Source organism: Eretmochelys imbricata, chromosome 1 (genome assembly GCF_965152235.1).
Source record: "Eretmochelys imbricata isolate rEreImb1 chromosome 1, rEreImb1.hap1, whole genome shotgun sequence".
NCBI lineage: Eukaryota > Metazoa > Chordata > Testudines > Cheloniidae > Eretmochelys > Eretmochelys imbricata.
This window is the reverse complement of record NC_135572.1, coordinates 56848369-56866986: the sequence shown is the minus strand read 5'-3', so window position 1 is coordinate 56866986 and position 18618 is coordinate 56848369. Positions and strand designations below refer to the sequence as shown.

General features: G+C 44.8%; 2 protein-coding genes across 2 annotated transcripts in view; one reads left to right on the top strand and one right to left on the bottom strand.

The window, feature by feature from the left end:
- ATP7B (ATPase copper transporting beta) overlaps positions 1–10656 on the bottom strand; it is an 88971-nt gene extending 78315 nt beyond the window's left edge. Inside the window, exons 1-3 of the mRNA XM_077810777.1 lie at positions 10626–10656; positions 9798–9883; positions 8889–8927 (exon numbers count right to left, since the gene is read on the bottom strand). Coding sequence (XP_077666903.1) covers positions 8889–8891 — 3 coding nt within the window. The 5' untranslated portion in view covers positions 8892–8927; positions 9798–9883; positions 10626–10656. The remainder of the gene's footprint in view (positions 1–8888; positions 8928–9797; positions 9884–10625) is intronic.
- A 151-nt stretch (positions 10657–10807) lies between these two features.
- Positions 10808–17804, top strand: ALG11 (ALG11 alpha-1,2-mannosyltransferase). Its single transcript, XM_077810768.1, has 4 exons — positions 10808–10918; positions 13759–13992; positions 14573–15504; positions 17491–17804. Exons 1-4 carry the CDS (start codon positions 10881–10883, stop codon positions 17760–17762), a joined length of 1476 nt encoding a protein of 491 aa, XP_077666894.1. The 5' UTR covers positions 10808–10880; the 3' UTR covers positions 17763–17804.
- The last annotated feature ends 814 nt before the right edge of the window (positions 17805–18618 follow it).

Genomic DNA, 18618 nt, shown 5'->3' with positions numbered 1-18618 from the left:
GTATCCCCCAAAGGGCACAGGATGATTTTCACTGGGGAGAAGAAGAGGTAGCATTCACATGACATTTGTAGATGGTGCTGTTTTTCTCAGGGAGGCTGTAGGGGGAGCAAGAGATTGAATCTTTGGTTTGGTCCCAGGTTGAGAGGAAGTTTATCTTTCCATACCCGGTTTGCCATTCTCCAACCTTGTTTGGATAGTCCCATACACCATGGGACATGATGTATTGGAGACAGCTGCTCCTCCCTAGATTCAGCCCTGTCCCATTACACACCCAGCACCAGTGGCCCTTTTCTTTCACCACACTTATAAGTTTAGGAACATATGTTTTTCCCAGCCCTCAAGTGTCATTTTCGTTCCATGTCCTTTTAAGTGGATAGGGTTCTCCAGCAAGCTCTGAGGAATTCAAAGGGATTGCCATGGTGGGGATACTAGCTTGTGAGTGAGCTGGGATGTGGCTGCAGACCCAGCAATTAGAAATATTCAGGATCTGGGCTATCTGCACCTGTTGTTGGATGAAAGAATTGTCACTGTCACTCTGGATTCCCCAGACCCTCAGGACACAGTAGCTGAGGATTAAGCTTCTCAAAGGACACATGTTGGAAGCAGGACCCTTTCTGGTTCCGACAACCCCTTTTGAGGGAACCGCAGTCACGGTTTTACGTCCACCAGGCAGCAGTTTGTTGGGTCCTGCTGTCTGCTTACCCTCTGCTTCTGGCAACCCTTACGAGAGTGCAGATTTTAAGGTATTGCAGGCTGTTCCTCTGTCTTCTGGGGTTGAAGCTGGTTCTGCGTGGTCTTGCAGAGGTGCTTGGTCCCCTTGAGGTGGCGCTGGCTTACACTGTGAGGCACGGATCCATGCAGCGATGCCGGATAATTTCACTGCTGTCTGGGTGGTGAGCAGTACCTGGTATGGACCCTTCCACTGGGGTTCCAAGGAGTGCTTCTGAAGGTGGTGCTGCAGGTAGACCCAATCACCAGGCTCAAGAGTGTGACAGGCAGCAGAGGTGGGTTCCGTCGGCCAAGCTGCTTGCACCTGCGAATGGAAGGAGCTCACAGCTTGCATTAACCCTTTGCAGTACTGGAGGAGCATGCTGTGAGTTAGGTTTAGGTCTGGGACTGGGGTAATAGTAGCCATTGTTCGCATAGGACATGATGATTTCAAATGGACTCAATTTGTGTCTCTGGGATGGGGATGACTGAATTTCCATAAGGGCCAGTGGTAAAGCAGCTCGCCAGTTTAACCCTGTGGAACTACAGATTTTTGCCAGCTTATTTTTAAGCACACCATTTCGCCTTTCAACTGCCCCTGCACTCTGTGGATGGTAAGGGCAGTGCAACAGGTGGGTGACATGTAATACCTGGTTTAGATGTTGAACAATTTTTCCAGTAAAATGTGTTCCCTGGTCACTAGACAAAGTGGCAGGAATTCCCTTGGTAGGGATAATGTGGTTTAACAGACATTTTGCAACGGACAATGAATCAGCTTTGCAACAGGGAAAGGCTTCAATCCAACCCGAAAACAGACATATTATAACTAAAATGAATTCATATTTCTGACACTTTGGCAACTTGATTTTGTACAGATGCCAGTGTAGGAAAGGTGCTTGAGGCAAACCCTGGAACTTGTGTTACTTTTACAGATTTGCCTACATTGTGGCTTTGACAAGTAACACAAGCGGCACAGTGGCGGGTTGCAAAGGAGCTGAAATGGGGAGCCCACCACCCCACCTTACTCATAGCAGAGACCATCCCCTCCTTGCCGACATGCGAAACACCATGTAGCAGGGCAGCTAGAGATGGGTAGAGTGAGAGGGGGGCTACAAAGGTACCAGTGGGTGATTGCCAAAGGGAATCTGAATGCAAAGAGCAACCCAAAGCACTCCAGGAGTCTCTGTTTCTGGGGCAGAATCCTGGAGCTGAGCGAGATGAGACAGGGATGGTGGCGTTACAGAGACAGAGAGGGGACCAAGAAACGCTTCTGGTGAAAGTTTTATAGTGGCGGCATGTTTTGAAGCAGCATCAGCAAGTGCATTACCTTTTGCCACCTTGGTGTCTGCCGCTGAGTGGCCAGTACACTTAACAATTGCCAAGGCAGACGGTAGTAAAACTGCATACAGGAGGGCGGCAATGTAGGGGCCATTCTTGATAGGGATACCAGTAGAAGTAAGAAAACCTCGAGCCTGCCAGAGGGTGCCAAAGTCATGCACAACCCCAAAGGCATATCGAGAATCAGTAAAAATAGTGGCAGAGAGCCCCTTGGCTAGAAAGCAGGCACAGGTTAGAGCAATCATTTCAGCCACCTGGGCAGAGGTCACAGAGGGTAAGAGCGCAGCTTCTATGGTCTCAGAGAGACCACAGCGTACCCTGCAAGAAGGTGGCCTTGGTCATTTCTATAAAAGGACCCAATCAGTGAATAATACCAGGTCAGAGTTAGGGAGAGGTACATCTGAAAGGTTGGGGCGCGGGACAGCGATAGCGGAGACAGTTGCAAGGCAGTCATGGGGTTCACCATCACTAGGTAAAGGAAGGAGAGTAGCAGGGTTTAACCAGGAGCAGCGCTTCATAGTGATATGTGAGGCTGAAAGCAGCAAAAGTTCATACCTAGTGAGGTGAGCAGAGGAAAGGTGAGCAGTGTTGCAGAAGGAGAGTTTCCACAGAATGGGGAACCATGAGAGTGAGAGGAGAGCGGAGGACAAGGGACTCAGACATCTCAACCAGGTGCGCTGCAGCAGCTACAGCGTAGGCAAGGGGGTAAACCCTGGGCTACAGGGTCCAAGGTTGCAGAAAAATAAGCCACCGGGCGATTTCTGTCACCGTGCTCCTGAGTAAGAACCCTGAGGGCACAAGCAGATTGTTTGTGACAGAAAAGGGTAAAAGTCTTGTCACAGTTAGGTAACCCTAAGGCAGGGGCAGAGGCTAAATTCTGCTTAAGGGAGATGAAAGCAGCATTTGCTTCAAGTGGCCATGGCATAGGGTTAGGTACAGAGGATCAAGTGAGTTCTTGGAGTGGTTTAGCCAGAGAAGCATATTGGGGAATCCATTGCCTACAGAACCCTGTCATGCCTAAGAATTTTCTGACCTGGCGTGGAGAGCAAGGCTGGGGAAAGCTAAGGATGGCTTGTACCTGGGCTGGATAGAGTGTACGGGAGCCCTGGGAGAGAAGGAAGCCTAGGTATGTGACAGAGGTTTGGCAGAGCTGCAATTTTGTGCCTTATGACCCTTGTTTGCTAAAGCTGTGAGAAGTGTTAGTGAATCAGTTTCTGAGGCAGACAGAGAGGGGGAGCACAGGAGTAAGTCGTCCACATATTGGATCAGTGTGGATCCTGATGGGAAAACCAGATCAGCAAGATCCCTGGCTAGGGCTTGAGAAAAATAGGATCAACTCTCTGTATACCCCTGGGGAAGGGTAGTCCATGTATATTGCTGACCCTTGTAGGAGAAGGCAAAGAGATACTGGGATTCAGAGTTAACTGGGACAGAGAAGAAAGCGGAGCACAAATCTACAACTCTAAAGTGGGTTGCATTTGGGGGAAATAGACGCTAGTATTGTAGCAGGGTTAGGAACCACTGGAAAAGAAGGTATGACAATATGGTTAATAGCTCGAAGGTCTTGAACAAATCGCCACCAGCCTTTTGAACTGGGAGGATAGGGGTGTTACAGGGGCTGGAACAAGGGACAATAATTCCTTGTTCTTTTAATGCAGATATAACTGGAGCAATCCCAGCCTCTGCCTCAGGATTCAAAGGATACTGAGACAGGCGAGGCAGAGGTTTGGAATTGTCTACAGTAATCCGAACTGGGTCAGTATTTAAATCGGCCCACTTCAGATGGGTGAGATGGCCATAGGGAAGAAGGAACCTGAGAGATTAGGTGCTCTAGGGACAGAGTTAAGGGACAGCAAGGGACCGGAGTGGAGAGGGAAGTTTCAGACAGCAGGGAGGCTACAGAATCACATAAGGAAGACTGAGGGATTTGCAGATAGACACCATCTGGGGAGCAGTAAATAGAACAGCCAAGTTTGCATAGCAAGTCCCGTCCCAGAAGGTTTGCAGGGGTGGAATCAGAGAGGAGGAATGCATGCTCCTCAGAGAGGGGACCGACCTGAACAGACAAAGGTTTTGAGAGGGGAAAAGAGGTAGGGATCCCTGTAATGCCAAGAGCAGACACAGATTTTCCAGATCGGGGAACCTCAGGCAAGTCAGTGGTGTGGATTGTAGAAAGAGAAGCTCCAGTATCAACAAGGAAAGGGAGAGAGAGATCATTTACAGTCAGGACACATTCTCCAGTAGGGGACAGAGGTAATAAGGGAGCTAAAACTTTGTGAGGTTCCCCAGCATCCCGTCATTGTTGGGGTGAAAAATAGGGTTGGGGATCAGCTGGAGGAACCAGCGGGGGGTTCACTTGATTTCCCATACAATTATTAGGTCGTCTCGGACACTTTTTTCCAGTGTCCAGGCTGTTTACAGTAGTTACAAACCCCAGTTAATCCAGCCCCCGCCCCCTTCTGCAAACCTGTCCCTGGTGTGGTCTGCTTAGTCCTGAATAATGCTGTATCTGCAGAGCCATTAACTTTTGGGAGGACTGTTCCTCCTTTCCTTTTAAAGTGCAGTGGCAATGCTCTGCTACTGCCAGCAATTTGTCCATGGTTTCAGTCTCCCATCCCACACTTACTCGTTTTAACATGCTGCCTGTGGCAGGGAGAAGACCATCAACAAATGCATGTGCCAAGGCCCCCTGCCCATTTACATCGGGCTCTTGTATTCCTGAATGTTGTAGGAAAATATCAGTTAGCCGGGACCTAGAGTCGCCTGGGCTTTCTCCTTGCCCTTGCTTACAGCAAGCTATTGCTGTCCAGTTTGTTTTAGAGACCACACTTTGGGAATGGCTTGATGCAGGCGCTTCCAAAGAGCCATACACCGGTCTCTGTATGCCGAATCTGGGCCAGTACTTTTTATGGTTGAGTGGCGTGCCTCACCTGGCCAGTCTGCGGCAGCCAACCATTTTTCATAATAACTGGCAGGAGCTAACAATTTACACAGTTGGAGGAGATCTGTCTCAGAGGGTTCATAGGTTTAACAGATTAACAGAAACTCCTCAGCAAATTTAACAGAGTTTTCCTGTGGTTTGGGAAAACTTAACTATAGATAAAAGTTCCGTATGAGTCCAGGGCTTATAATCCCATATGGACTCACTTTCTCCCATCTTAAGAACTCGTAAGGGTGCCACAACAGTTTGATCAGAGTCTCTCATTAACCTCCCATCAGGTTCTCTTTTCCAAGAAGAAATGTCAAGAGAATCTTTGCAGTCTGCTTTGGATTTCTTCTTCATAATATTTTGCAGAGCTGTGAGGCCAATGAGGGTATCTTCTTCACTTTCATTATCTGTAGTCACCGAAGATTTTTCCTTTTCTGATTTCTTATTTGCGCAGGAGTATGGTGGGGGTCGGGTTTGATCCGGATCATTGCACAGGACTGGGCAAAGGGGAGTGCTCGGACTAGTGGTGGGAGAGACTGCATCCAATTGAACTGTTAGTTTTTTGATAGAATTTTTAAGAGAGGTGAGTTTTGATTCAGTCCATCTACGATTTGCCTCTTCCCACCACTGCATGAAGCAGTCTACTACTTCTCTCTCCAATTTGGTTTTTGGGAGGACGAGTTTGCTTTTTAAAGCGTCCACTCGATCCTTGTCCCAAGAACCTAACAGTGGCCACTGTAATTTGGGGTTCTCTAGAGCTAACTTGGACCATTTTTCAAGAAACCTACAAGAGTCTGGACCCCTCCTAAAATACATAAAATAAGCTGGAGTTCCCTTAGGGAACTGTTCTACCTTAGACTTCTGATTACCCATCCAGGAGGACTTCACACAGCACTCCCACAAGAAGGAAATTCGGGCTCAGCAGAGCAGTACCCGGTGCAACACACAGAAAGGAGCCCACAGGCTACTGCCTCAACTGCCCTTGCTTTCAGGGGTTATACCCAAGATGTGGTGCGGCTGCAGCTGTGCCGATTCCACTTATTCAGACCGTGGGGATGGGGACCCCTTGGTCAGCCAGTCTCTGGACAGAGATGGCTCCCAGATTCACACACACACCCCATGGGGAAGACGGATAGACACAAAGACAAGACAGTCCTCAAACCGGTTAAAGCACAAAAACAATAATTACCTGAGACGTCCAATTCCAGAAGCTGGATACAAAGACCCCTACCCGAACAGAGTGGGAACCAACAAATTCAATGGCGTAGACTGCGCTGCTGCTGCGTACCTTTCTGTCTTGTGGAGGATCACTTGGACTAAGCATCCAGGCGCCGGCTGCCATGATCGTCCTGCAAGGCAGTCAGGGATCACACAGCCTCAGTGAAGCCGCTTGCCATCTCGGTGGAACCTCCAAATTGTCAAAGTTTGACTCAGACTCACAATTTATCAGACCACTCTGTTTTATTAGCAAAGCTGCTCTGCTAATACATTTAGAAGTGAGCCCCCCGAGTGGGGCTTGTGTCTTTTAATTTATACAGTTTTTTGGAGAACAAGTTAGAGAAGTTACAGACAAAAGAAGAAAAAGATTTTAGTCACCACCCTTTGAGATCCCTGAGACCAGTCACGTATCTTCAATTACCTGCCACCCTTAACAATCTCCTTTAACAGCTTCCAGTTAAGTTAACTAATTGCCCTTCACACCTTCCATTCTGATGCCTGCTTCTTAGATGTGCTGGCTCTATCTTAATTGCTTCTCCATTCAAAAGCTAACTGTCCCTACGTGTGCTCCCTCAGCTACTTTGTAACATGTTTTGGCATGCCCTCTCATATACAATGTATCCAGCATGTCCCCTTATACAACGTTATACTTATACAATGTTATACTTCCACACATCTCACCTTAAGTAAGCCTCAGCCAGCTTGCCCTCATCCATTCCTTCAGCTTCATAAAGATGCTACTTCTTGGACCGCCACCAAGACGTGGTGGAGAAGCTTGCATATACTTAAGACCCTAAGAGCAATGCCGTCTGGAATCCTGTACTCCTGGTAGGGTCACCCATGGCAGTAAGGTCAAAGGTGAGATACCAGACAAAGTGCAGCCCAGCACAACACAACCCAATACAAGATCTCAATGGCAGAAAGGCGGATGAAGCAGGATCACCACTTAATGGCTGTGAAGGTGGACGAAGGCTTCAACAGAGAAGAAACCCGCAGTTGTCTTGGACTTCCTTGCCACTGGACAGCCAATTGGTCAAAATGTAGGAATTCTGATGACTAAAGAAATTGATGTTTTCCTACCATAGCCTTCTCAACGATGCTTCACAAATGGGAAGTTTGATCCAAGTCATCAGCTTCAAGTGATAATTTCTTAAGGCAGCTATTGTATGATTCTTGATTTAAGGACAGCAGGCACCCAGCCTCCCTGCATAGGGATGTGTTGACACACTCCACCAGCAATGGACCCAGTACTTCACCACTGGCTTACCCCAGTCAAGAAAGACATTGATCTAACTCACAGGTCATGGCTCAGAGAACCCCTAACAGCTCCAGAATCTCAGTGAGCAAAACTGGCCAAAACTATGACACAGAAAGACTGTTGCTCTGTCTTCATTAAGGCAGACAGATCAGTACATATCTAAGCGATTCTATTCGTAAAATGAACTGAAAACTCTTCAAAAATGTGAAAAACCTTGACTCTGTAACAGACTGGAGACAGTGAGGATTCACCCACCTGGAATGGATCTGTCATGTGATACACTGCCAATATTACAATGGAGATGAAGACATTTATCTTCAGCTCCACATAGGACTTCAGAAATTCTCTGTATTGCAGATGATTAGATTTTGCCTTCCATGCTTTAGCCAGCTTCACACTTCCTCCAACACAGGAAAGATGTGGGATTCATTCCCATTATTCAGTGAAAGATTAATTTATAAACAGCAAAACACACTAACTGTTCTGTGATGAAACACTAATGATACTTTGAAAATAGAAAGATAGAAATAGATATATAAATTCTAAGCTTACAACCACTGGACTCTAATAACACAGCATTTGTAAGTGCAGAATAAAAGTTTTTGCTTGTAAATTCCCACATTTCTGCCTCACATTCTTTTGTTATTGAGTTATGAATTTTTTAAAAAAATTCATTTACTATAAAAAACAACATTCATAATACTGGAAACGGTCATTCAGGTAGTTGTTGGTATAGCAGCACATGGCTGGGCAGGTATGTTAGACACAAACACAGCTTTGTTATGCCCTTTTATCTTTTCAAACCGTATATAGTATTTTTCAGTAAATCTGGTTCCCTCTTTGGGTACGGTACCTGCAAGGCTCCTGATGAGAGGATGCCCTTCAGAATCCCTTTCTGAGCATGTTTAGCCATTTCTGAGACAGAGCAGCCCGTCAATGAGTGACCTTTGTCCAGTTTTGTTATGAAGTTTTTTTCTGGGTTGTTTGATTCATAGAAGCCCACATTATGACTGTGCCTATTAAAATGAGCCACCTTATCTACAACTACGTCATCTTCTTCCTGTCTTCTCCCCATAAACTGAAGTTCACTGTGGTGAATGCAGCAGTGCCCTCTTCACATTCCATTTCATTTCTGACCTTTGGTCTGCGTACATTGTCTCTCAATGCAGAGAAAATGGAAGATGAAATAAAACAACAACAACAACCAAAGACTGACTAAAACACCCACCACTGGAAATCCTATCTGGCAATTTGTGTGTGTCTAGGAAGAGTGAGAAGCAGATGCTGGATATTCTGGAGTATATATGCAATTAAATCTCTTAGTGTTAATGAGTTACATGTGTACTTTGCCAGGAGACTATACCATCTGTTTGTTTAGGCTTATCAGGCAGTCAGAGATCAAAAGTGTGATTTGAAGCAAGGAAAGTGAATACATACCATTTTGCCATAATGAAGAGACACATGCAGAAATAATGCCTGTAAAGGATGAAAATTAAACAAACAATGGAAATGTGATAAGAAAGAGAAAAATCTTGCATTGGGATCTGCTAATGTGCTTATGAGATGCCTAAGCACAAGAGTCTATGCTAGCAAATACCAATGCAGGATCAGGGCCAAAACAGGGTATTGTGCCTCTTTGGAGCTAATGGATTAGCTCTAGCATAATTTCTTCTTTACAGGTAGTTTTTAAAGGACCTCAGATCAAAAGTTTGTCATTACATTTTTTTAAATCCTTATGTCCATGAATTTAAGGGGATGCTGTTATGTTAAACAAGGTTAAGCATATTACCAATTTCAAAAATATAATAAGCTCATCAGCATTTATGATTGCCTACTTTTTTGCATTCCTTTTAATGAAAACAGCCTAACTCCACTTCTATGTCTAGAAAATATTTTCAGGCTCTACTGCAGAATATGCAATTTTTAAGTTGCGGACCCTACAAAGGAAGTTCTTGTGTTTTAAAGAAAACTTTCCATTAGATTTTTCTTTTAAAATCATGTAACAATGTCTATTGGTTTTAAATATTATAAAAGCTTATATTATTGGGCCAAATTTGACCTGACAATATCTTTTTAAGATCGTCCATACAGGAAAATGATTAGCCATTTACAAACACAGCCCTTCTTTTTCTAAAAAAGTGATAATACGTTGCACTTGTAGAGTGCCTTAAATATCCTTAGACTGAGGCACAGGAGTGACATAATTTGCCTAACATTACACAACAAAACAGTGACAAGGCTGGAAGTAGAACCCAGAATGTACAACTGCCAGGCTTATGCTCTAACCAGTAGGCAATTTTTCACTGTTTTCATGTATTTTGAGCAAACACTCCCCACATGACTTACCCAGTGGTGTAGGAAGTAATGTGAAGTTATACACCGTGGTCTGTGGCCCGGGGTACACCACCCACCATCCTCTTGCCTTATCTTCACTAGGAAAAACAGTGAGTTCTTGTTAGCTAACAAGTAGAAACAAGGGTAAAATCCTAGTTAAGGCAAGGCAGTGCATTGGTTTAACACGAGTCAGCAGAAATCCTCGGCTTTCCACTTTACCTTAACCTGCTAACTTGTGTTAAAACTACAAACTGCCTTTGCCTTGGCTATGTCTTCACTGCCAAAAAAGGCAGGTTTACACAAAGAGACAGGATTTCCCCTCGTTTTAGTTCCCATGCATTAACTAATTTGAGTTCAAACCACACTCTTTCCTAGCCGAGCCCTGCCCTTATAGTGCATGTGCCCCTCTGCCACTTGCAGGGAATATGCTTCTCTGTCACTGCACACAACCTTTGCAGCCCAGAGGAGATTTAACCATCAGGTAGTGCCCTGGGAGCAGTCAGCTCAGGGTGAGGAGACAAATGCCTCTATCTCACCTCACTAAGGTGCTGCAAATTTCTCCTCCTTTGCACCCATCCTCTGGGGGAAACATCCCCCCTGGGGAGGGCAGGGGGAAAGCAGTGTGGCCTGGCACGAGTAGGCATTAACTCGACAAGAAGTGCTTTTTGAGGTGGGGGGTGGCATATAGGGGCTACCTGGGGTCAGCGCTGCAGGTTTCTCAGACGCCCACGCCCCTGGGCTGCAGCCACGCTACAGGAACCGTGAGGCAAGGGCGCTGCCCCTAACGAGAGGGGCGCAGCGCCAGTCACCAGCGGGGGAGGGGGAGGGGACGGTCCTTACCTGCTCCTCCGTGCAAACCCGGGAGCACGGCCCCCACCCTAGCACGCCCCCTGCCCCGCCCACTCGAGACCGCGCGCGCGCCCCACCCCCATGCAGACCTAGCCCCGCCCCCTAATCCCCGCTAGCGTTCTAGCCCCGCCCCTCTTTCTAGCCGGGTTCTCCCGGCGGGAGCCAATGGGGAAGGAGGAATAGTCAGGCCGGGCCTCCAGCGGCGCGATCGCTTCCCGGGTGAAAGGTTACCCGGCGTTGTCCAAGATGGCGGCGGGAGAGTTCTGTCTGTGCTCGCTAGTCAGGTGAGGGCGGGCGCCTCAGCTCCGAGGTTGGGGGGAGGGAAAGAAAATAGTCCCGCCGTCTCCCGGCCCGCTGGCTGGGGCGCCATTCCCCTCCCGCAGGGGAAGTAGCCGCTCCCCCCACTCCCCCCGTGTCTACCCCGCAGCCGCCGGGCCGGGCTTTCCTCCCGCTCTCGGTGTCTGCCGCTCACTCGGCCCCCGCGACCCGAGCGCTCGTCCCGCGCCGGGGCGTCGCCCGGCTGCGCTGTGTGGGGGCCGGGGCCTGCGGCAGGGAGGCGTCTTTGGCTGCGGGCGCCCTGTTGCTCTTCCTCTCTAACGTTGTCTGCTCCCTCCCCGCTGACCTTCTCGGGAGCGGGCTCTTGGCTCTCCCCGGCTGCCCCTGCCTTAGGAGCTGTCACACCACGGGGCGCCCCTGGAAAGGCTCCTGAGTCACGCAGGCGCTCAAGTCCTGGTGGCTGTCCGTGAGACGCAGGCCACGGCTGCACTGGAAGCACTGCAGCAGTCCAGCTTTGTGCAGATAGGGTTGCCCCCTTTCTATTTACTGGTAACGGGACTCCCGAGTCCTCTCCCCGCTGGGCTGAGAGCTGCTGCAGTCTGCAGGTAGGAGGAAGCCCTGACGGAGCAGGGTCTGGCCTGGATTAATGACCTGGCACCTCCCCCAGCCCTGTGGTAGCTGGACTTTTGGTGTCCAGTCAGTCTATGACTGGATGCTGCAAGGTCCCCTTTTCCACTGGGCTTTCCAGTTAAAAACCAGCCACCAAGCAACCCTAAATTGCACCTGGACACAGAAGCCAAAACTCAGACAGGTGGCAACCCTAAGTGTAGACATTACAGCAACAGGAGGCGTTCTTCCATGGCTGCAGGAAATCCTCTGAGAGCCAGCAGCTAGGTCAGTGGAAGAATTCTTCCAGTGCCCCAGCTATGTCTGACTACATCACACAGGAAGGAAAGGAGGACTTGTGGTACCTTAGAGACTTAGAAGTTTATTTGAGCATAAGCTTTCGTGAGCTACAGCTCACTTCATCGGATGCATCTGATGAAGTGAGTTGTACCTCATGAAAATTTATGCTCAGATAAAGTTGTTAGTCTCTAAGGTGTGTGACAAAGCTCTGTCCTTGCCTCCATGGGTCCCGCGTTTCCTGGCGGATTTCGCTAGCCTCAGAGGCTCTCTGTGACCCTCCACGTAACCCTTCTTTCTCTAGGGATAAGGGTCACAGTCTACAGAGCCATTTTCATGATAAGCTAGCAAGGAAGGTGAGGAGAAGTTATCCTTCCTTGCACAGTCTCTGTCTCCCAGTCTCAGTGATTAATCAGGGGGCAAAGGGGGGGGGGAAGCCCAGGCCCACCTTCTGCTCCAGCCCAGGGATCCTAATAGTATCAGCTATGGTAGCTGACCTTTTAGAAACATGACATATACAATTCCCTGGGCTACTTCCCCCTCAGCAGACCTCACTTCCTCAAGCTCTACTTCACCTTTACCTCAGGGTCTCCTTCCTTGTGCCTGATATGGTGTGTACTACTCAGCCTCTCTAATAGCACAACTTTCTTCTACAGCTCCTGACATAGACACCCACCTGACTGGCTGGGAGGCTTTTAACTAGTTTCAGCCAGCCCCTGTTTGACTTCAGGTGTCCCAATCAACCTAGCATTCTCCCTGCCTTCTGGAAAGCTCTTAATTGGCCCCAGGTGTCTTAAATGACCTGGAGCAGCTTCCATTTTACTTAACCTGGTACCAGAGATTTGTTTAGCCTGGAGCTAATATATGTATCTCCCACTACTTTTCAATAGCCATCTGGCCTTGCCCCGTCACAGGTGCCATAAGTCCTCCTTTTCTTTTTGCGGATACAGACTAACACGGCTGCTACTCTGAAACCTGTAATTACATCACACAGGGTATGACATTGTTCACAGCTCTGAGTGGTGTAGTTATGCTGACTTAACATTGTACTGCAGACCAGGCCTGGTGGTCCTTGGTGCCCAAGTCACCTCTCAAAATGAAACTTAGGTTCCCAAGTCACTTAGCCATTTTTGAAAATTTTACCCCAAATCTCTTATGTGCTGTAGTCTAGGTGTGGCATCTTGGTGATTCTATGCCTCCCACTTGCTCAGAAGGACCATACAGAGGTCTAAAGCAAAGAATAGGCAGTATGGACTCCTGTTTTTTGTCCTTAGCTTTGCCACCCATTTGTGAGACTTTAAACAAGTCACTTAATACCTCTGTACTTTAGTTTTCACATCTGCAAAATGGGATTACACTGATTTCCCATGTAGGTGCTGGGATGCTTAATTTACTGTTAATAAAACAGAAAATCACTTGCTGTGTTGCTGAAATATATAGCAACATCAATCAAAGATCAAGGCACTGTATATTCTCTCTTCCACCCCCAGCCCCCCCAAAAAATTAGTCCCTGTCCCAAAGAGTTTACAGTGGCTATGAGAAGCTGGAACAGATGGATGAGAAAGGGAAGGATGAAATAATCTGCTTCATTTATTGCTATCATGTAGTAAACTCACCACAAGAGTCAGTGTCTGTTGGCAGAATTCTATAGGAGTCATGCTAGAGATAGCTATATTTTGGATTTTTTACTTTATTATAATTTTAGATCACCTCCATAAGCTTAGTTGTAACCTTTTTGTCTATTGCGGTCTTCCAAGCAGAGGTTTGAAAACAAACCAATAATAAGCTAGCTGTTAAAACAAGGTACTGATATCCATTACCCCTGAGAGAATAATCTGAGAAATTGCCTAGGAAATATATATAGTATTTACTGTTTTTAATATTTTCTTACATATACTATTTTTTACAAATGATGTTTGAATTTAATTTTCCCTGCTTGTTCCAGGTTGCTGTGCTCATTGTTCATCCCTGGATTGTTCCTAAGTGGAGCTTTATGTCTCTGTTTGGTTGTACTACTGTGGGGAATACGGCTGTGGCTACAACAAAGGAAAAATCAGTTGGCCTCAATAGGAAAAGATGGGAAACATCAACTGGTTGTTGCATTTTTCCATCCATATTGCAATGCAGGTGGTGGAGGGGAGAGAGTTTTGTGGTGTGCTGTAAGAGCACTGCAGAAAAAGTAAGTGCACGTACTTAGCAAAGTGCAAGTTTATATTGCAGTCTGATTTTTCCTGATACTTTTTATGGTATTATCTATGCAATATTTGGCATCCCATATATTTAAGTAAATCACATCTAATCCAAACAGTTGCCTGAGGCATTCAAACACTGCATCTAAAACCTCTTTACCCTTTTGACACATCCATTGGTCTATGCTACACTCTTCCTCTTTTTTACTTTTTGTTTGCACTAGGAGGACCAATTCTGCAGTCTTGATATTTCATTTTTGGAATGGGAATATCCTGCCCTGCAAGTTGAATTCTATTGAATAACATGGTTTCTTTTAATTAGCCAAAAAACAACCATGCTTTTTGGCAGATCAAAGACTCTTAAGGCTCCAGAAATGTGGTTTAAAAAAAAAATCTGGTTCAGTTAAACCAAAACCAATATGTTTTAAGGCCAACGTGTTTAAGACCGAGGCTAAAAGTTTGTTCTCACTTCTGGTAATTTTGAGACGGAAATAAGTCTCAGTTGCATAACTTGTGACAAATTTTTATAGAAAAAGATTTGTGAAATTCTTCTTTACTGTACTCTTTCAGGTACAAAGATGCAATATATGTTGTCTATACTGGCGATAAAGATGTCACTGGAGAACAGATTGTAGAAAGTGCTTTCAGAAGATTCAACATCAAATTAACTCATCCTGTGAAGTTTGTATTTCTAGAAAAACGTTACCTTGTGGAGGCCTCTCTTTACCCCCACTTCACTTTGCTGGGTCAAAGCTTAGGGTCTGTGTTTCTTGGTTGGGAAGCTCTTATGAAGTGTGTTCCTGATGTTTACATTGACTCAATGGGTTATGCCTTCACATTGCCTCTGTTTAAGTACTTAGGAGGTTGCCGTGTTGGGTGTTATGTTCATTATCCAACTATCAGCACTGACATGCTTTCTGTGGTTAGGAGTCAGAATGCCAGATTTAACAATGCAGCCTTCATTACAAGGAATCCCCTTCTCAGCAAACTTAAATTTGTTTATTACTACTTGTTTGCTTTTGTATATGGATTGGTTGGTTCTCGCAGTGATGTCATTATGGTTAATTCTTCATGGACCCTAAATCACATCCTTTCCCTCTGGAGAACTGGCATTTGCACAAGTGTTGTGTATCCACCTTGTGATGTTCAGACATTCCTGGAGATTCCGTTACAGGAGGAAAAGAGCACCACAGAATATTCCATTGTCTCTGTAGGACAGTTTAGGCCCGAGAAGGACCATCCTTTGCAAATCAGAGCCTTTGCCAAATTCTTGGAAAAGAAAGCTCTGGGGCAGCAGTCCTCACCAAAGCTTATCCTGATTGGAGGCTGTCGTAACCAACAAGATGAGCAGCGTGTAAACAGACTTAAAAAGCTTTGTGAAGAGCTAGGAGTTGACAAAAAGGTGGAGTTCAAAGTAAACATTCCATTTGAGGAGCTAAAGAAGTACCTGGCAGATGCAGTTATTGGTCTGCACACCATGTGGAATGAGCACTTTGGAATTGGTGAGTACTTTTCCTCGACTTCAAGCACTTTAAGGCTCTGACTTCAGCTGGGGGAGGGGAGGGAGGCTTGCTTTATGGAGACGAATGAGGCACAGAAATAGGGACTTGCTCGCTTTTCCCATTTATGGAATGGGGTAAGACTAACCATACCTCTCTGGCATGCATGCAGGATGAGACAAGCTTGCATCCTAATGGATGGACTGATTACTTGGCTGTGGCTTCAGCAAGCTGAAACTGATGTCATCAGCCATTACTAAACTACAATTAACAGAAGCGACTTACGCTGTACAGGACTATGATATAAGTAAAGCCTGTTGAGTCAGTTCAGAAGCATACTCTCTAGCTGATAGAATTTTCCTCCTATGTAGTATCTTGATGGCTTTTCTGTTGCCTCTGTTACTGTCTTCATGCGCCTACTCTTGCTTCTCACCTCCCCCAAGCCATATTTTTTTTACAATATCTACTTTGTTTCCACATGTGAGAATTTTTGTCTTCTGTTATTGGCTTTTTTCCCATTTCCTGTTACTTCTTATTGGATTTTTCCCATTACTAAAACTGCTGAGACTTTTCAGTCATGCTCCCATTTTGTTGCAGTAAAGGGATAAATATTAGCAATGGTGTCAATTGTAACATAGTTAGCTGATTTGTCTTATGACTGTGCAGTGATCAAAAATGTTTTCTTCTGAGTTCTGGTCCAGGCTCAGTACTTACTGGTATTGAAGGTACTTCTAATTTTTTGTAATGGTCCCTCAAAGGAATTCTAGTCCTGGCAGGTCACAAGATATTGGACTTTTAAATCCACAATTATAATTTTGTTCATTTCCACACACACCCTCTTCCCAAAGACTTCGCCTTTTGCCAGAATAGCATGTAGACACCCCACTCAGATTATGGCCCTGAATTCCAGGATGATTTAGCAGCTCACCTTTTATGGCTTTTTATCTTTGTATTCCAAGCTTTAGGATATAGTTACAGCATTATTTTCTACCTCTGGCAGTTCTTGAGCTAACAGCATTAAAATCTCAGAATTGCAGCGAAGAAGCAGCAAGGCAGTAATCAGAATGTCTGTCGGGGTTGTTGTGTAATCTATGGGGGTCGAATACAAATGGTATGTACCATTCAATTCCAGCAGTCTTTGAATTTTCAAAGGTGTTTTAACTGTTTGGCTTCAGGTGTTGCTGGTCCCTGCGGTTAGTAGTGTGCCTAGTTCAGTGCACCTTCATTCCGTACACCTCTACTCTTTTCAATATGTAGCTTTTTATTCAAGTCTATTATACAAATCAGACTAGCAAAATATACTAAAAATCTCAACCTAGAAATCCAATGTCACAATACGTGTTGGCTGTATCTTGAAAGATGTGGCTCAAGCCCATGGATATCACTGACAAACAAACTGATTCTCTTTTGTTATAACACCTCCGAGTCTTGTCAGACTGAGCTTGAACTCAGATGTCAAACAGTCAGGTGCTAAGAAATTAAATGATAAAACAGCACCTATTACCAGTTTAGAATTCTGTTACTGGATGTCTTTTCCCTACATTTTTAAATTTTATTGAAATCCATAAGTAGAGATGGTCTCCCCACTTCCCCTCCACCAAATTTTGATAACATTTTTTTAAAAAATTGTCATCTTATCTAGAAAAATTTTTCGGGGTTCAGATGGAACAACAAATAGAAAACTGGTTTTCCAGTATCCAAAAAAAAAAAAAAAAAGCTGAGGGAGTAAGCAGTTTTGGTTTCACTTAAAGTTTTTATTTTTATCCAATCAACTGAAATCTTCATTTTTTTAGTTGCCAAAAAAAAAAAATGAAAATTTTGGTGTAGGTTTTTTAATGAAAAACGTGAAACATTTTGGAAAAAATAGTTCTGAAGTGTCTATTTTGACAAAAAAATCATTGAAAAAACACTTCCACTGAAAAAGCTCAACCAGCTCTATGTACATATGAGAACTGTATTCTTAATAACATGTTTTTTGTATCTTTCCAGGAATAGTTGAATGTATGGCAGCTGGCACAATTATTCTGGCTCACAATTCTGGTGGCCCCAAACTAGATATCGTGGTACCCTATGAAGGACATATTACAGGATTTCTAGCAGAAAATGAGGATGATTATTCTGAGACCATGGCTCAGATCCTTTCTTTGTCTCCTGAAAAGAGGCTGGAAATCAGACAAAATGCTCGCCAGTCTGTGAACAGATTTTCTGACCAAGAGTTTGAAGTGGCATTCCTATTGTCTGTGGAACAGTTATTTAAATAAATGTCGTATTTGTGTACATGTATAAAGATAATTTTATACATATGTCACTTGTAAATATTTTTTCTAATCTGTGCTATCATGGTGCAATAAAGAGTCCTATACTTCTGTTAGGACATCAGCTCTGTGCATTAAAAGATTTTTATTAGGAGAGGGAGGAAACCCCATTCCATGAAAATTAACTTTTTTCCAATGGCCTTACAGGGCACTACTAAACTTTCTAAATTCTTAATGTTTTCTCATGAGTAGTAGAACTGCATGTGGAAACTCCTCATATTTAGGTTATTTTAAAGTTGTTTGTTTTTGTTTTTTTTTAAGACTTCTTGCCTGAAGAAAGACAGATTGGAGTAGCTACAGTAGAGGGATTCAGTTTTTAAAGATTAACACTTTGCTGATTTTGATGAGTCAGATGCTCAAGACAAAAAATGTATTTCCAGGGTTAGTGGTAAAACACTATTCTGAAGCTTCCAGTGATGGCTCTGCTTGCTCTTTGAGTACAAACTCTCATGATGAACATTTCTTTGTATTTCTGATGCAAACCTTAATATTACCAAATCCTCCCTGAAATATTACCTAAATCTACCAATATTTATATTAGGTACTCTCCTTTCACAATGTAAAAGAAAAGTTCAGTTTACGGTTTCTTTGCTTGCATTCCCCAGTGCAAATTTTTCAGACAGCTATCTCAAATCAGATTAAACAGACTATTTTGCAGCCTTAGCTGTAGTGTTCACTAAAGTTTAATCCTACAGTACTTTTAAAAAAAGCAGGAGCAGAGGTATAACTACTTGCAGTTGTCCCTTGTTTTAACCATTTCTTTCTTCCTCTTATAAGGACATCTTGTTGTTTTCTCCTACCC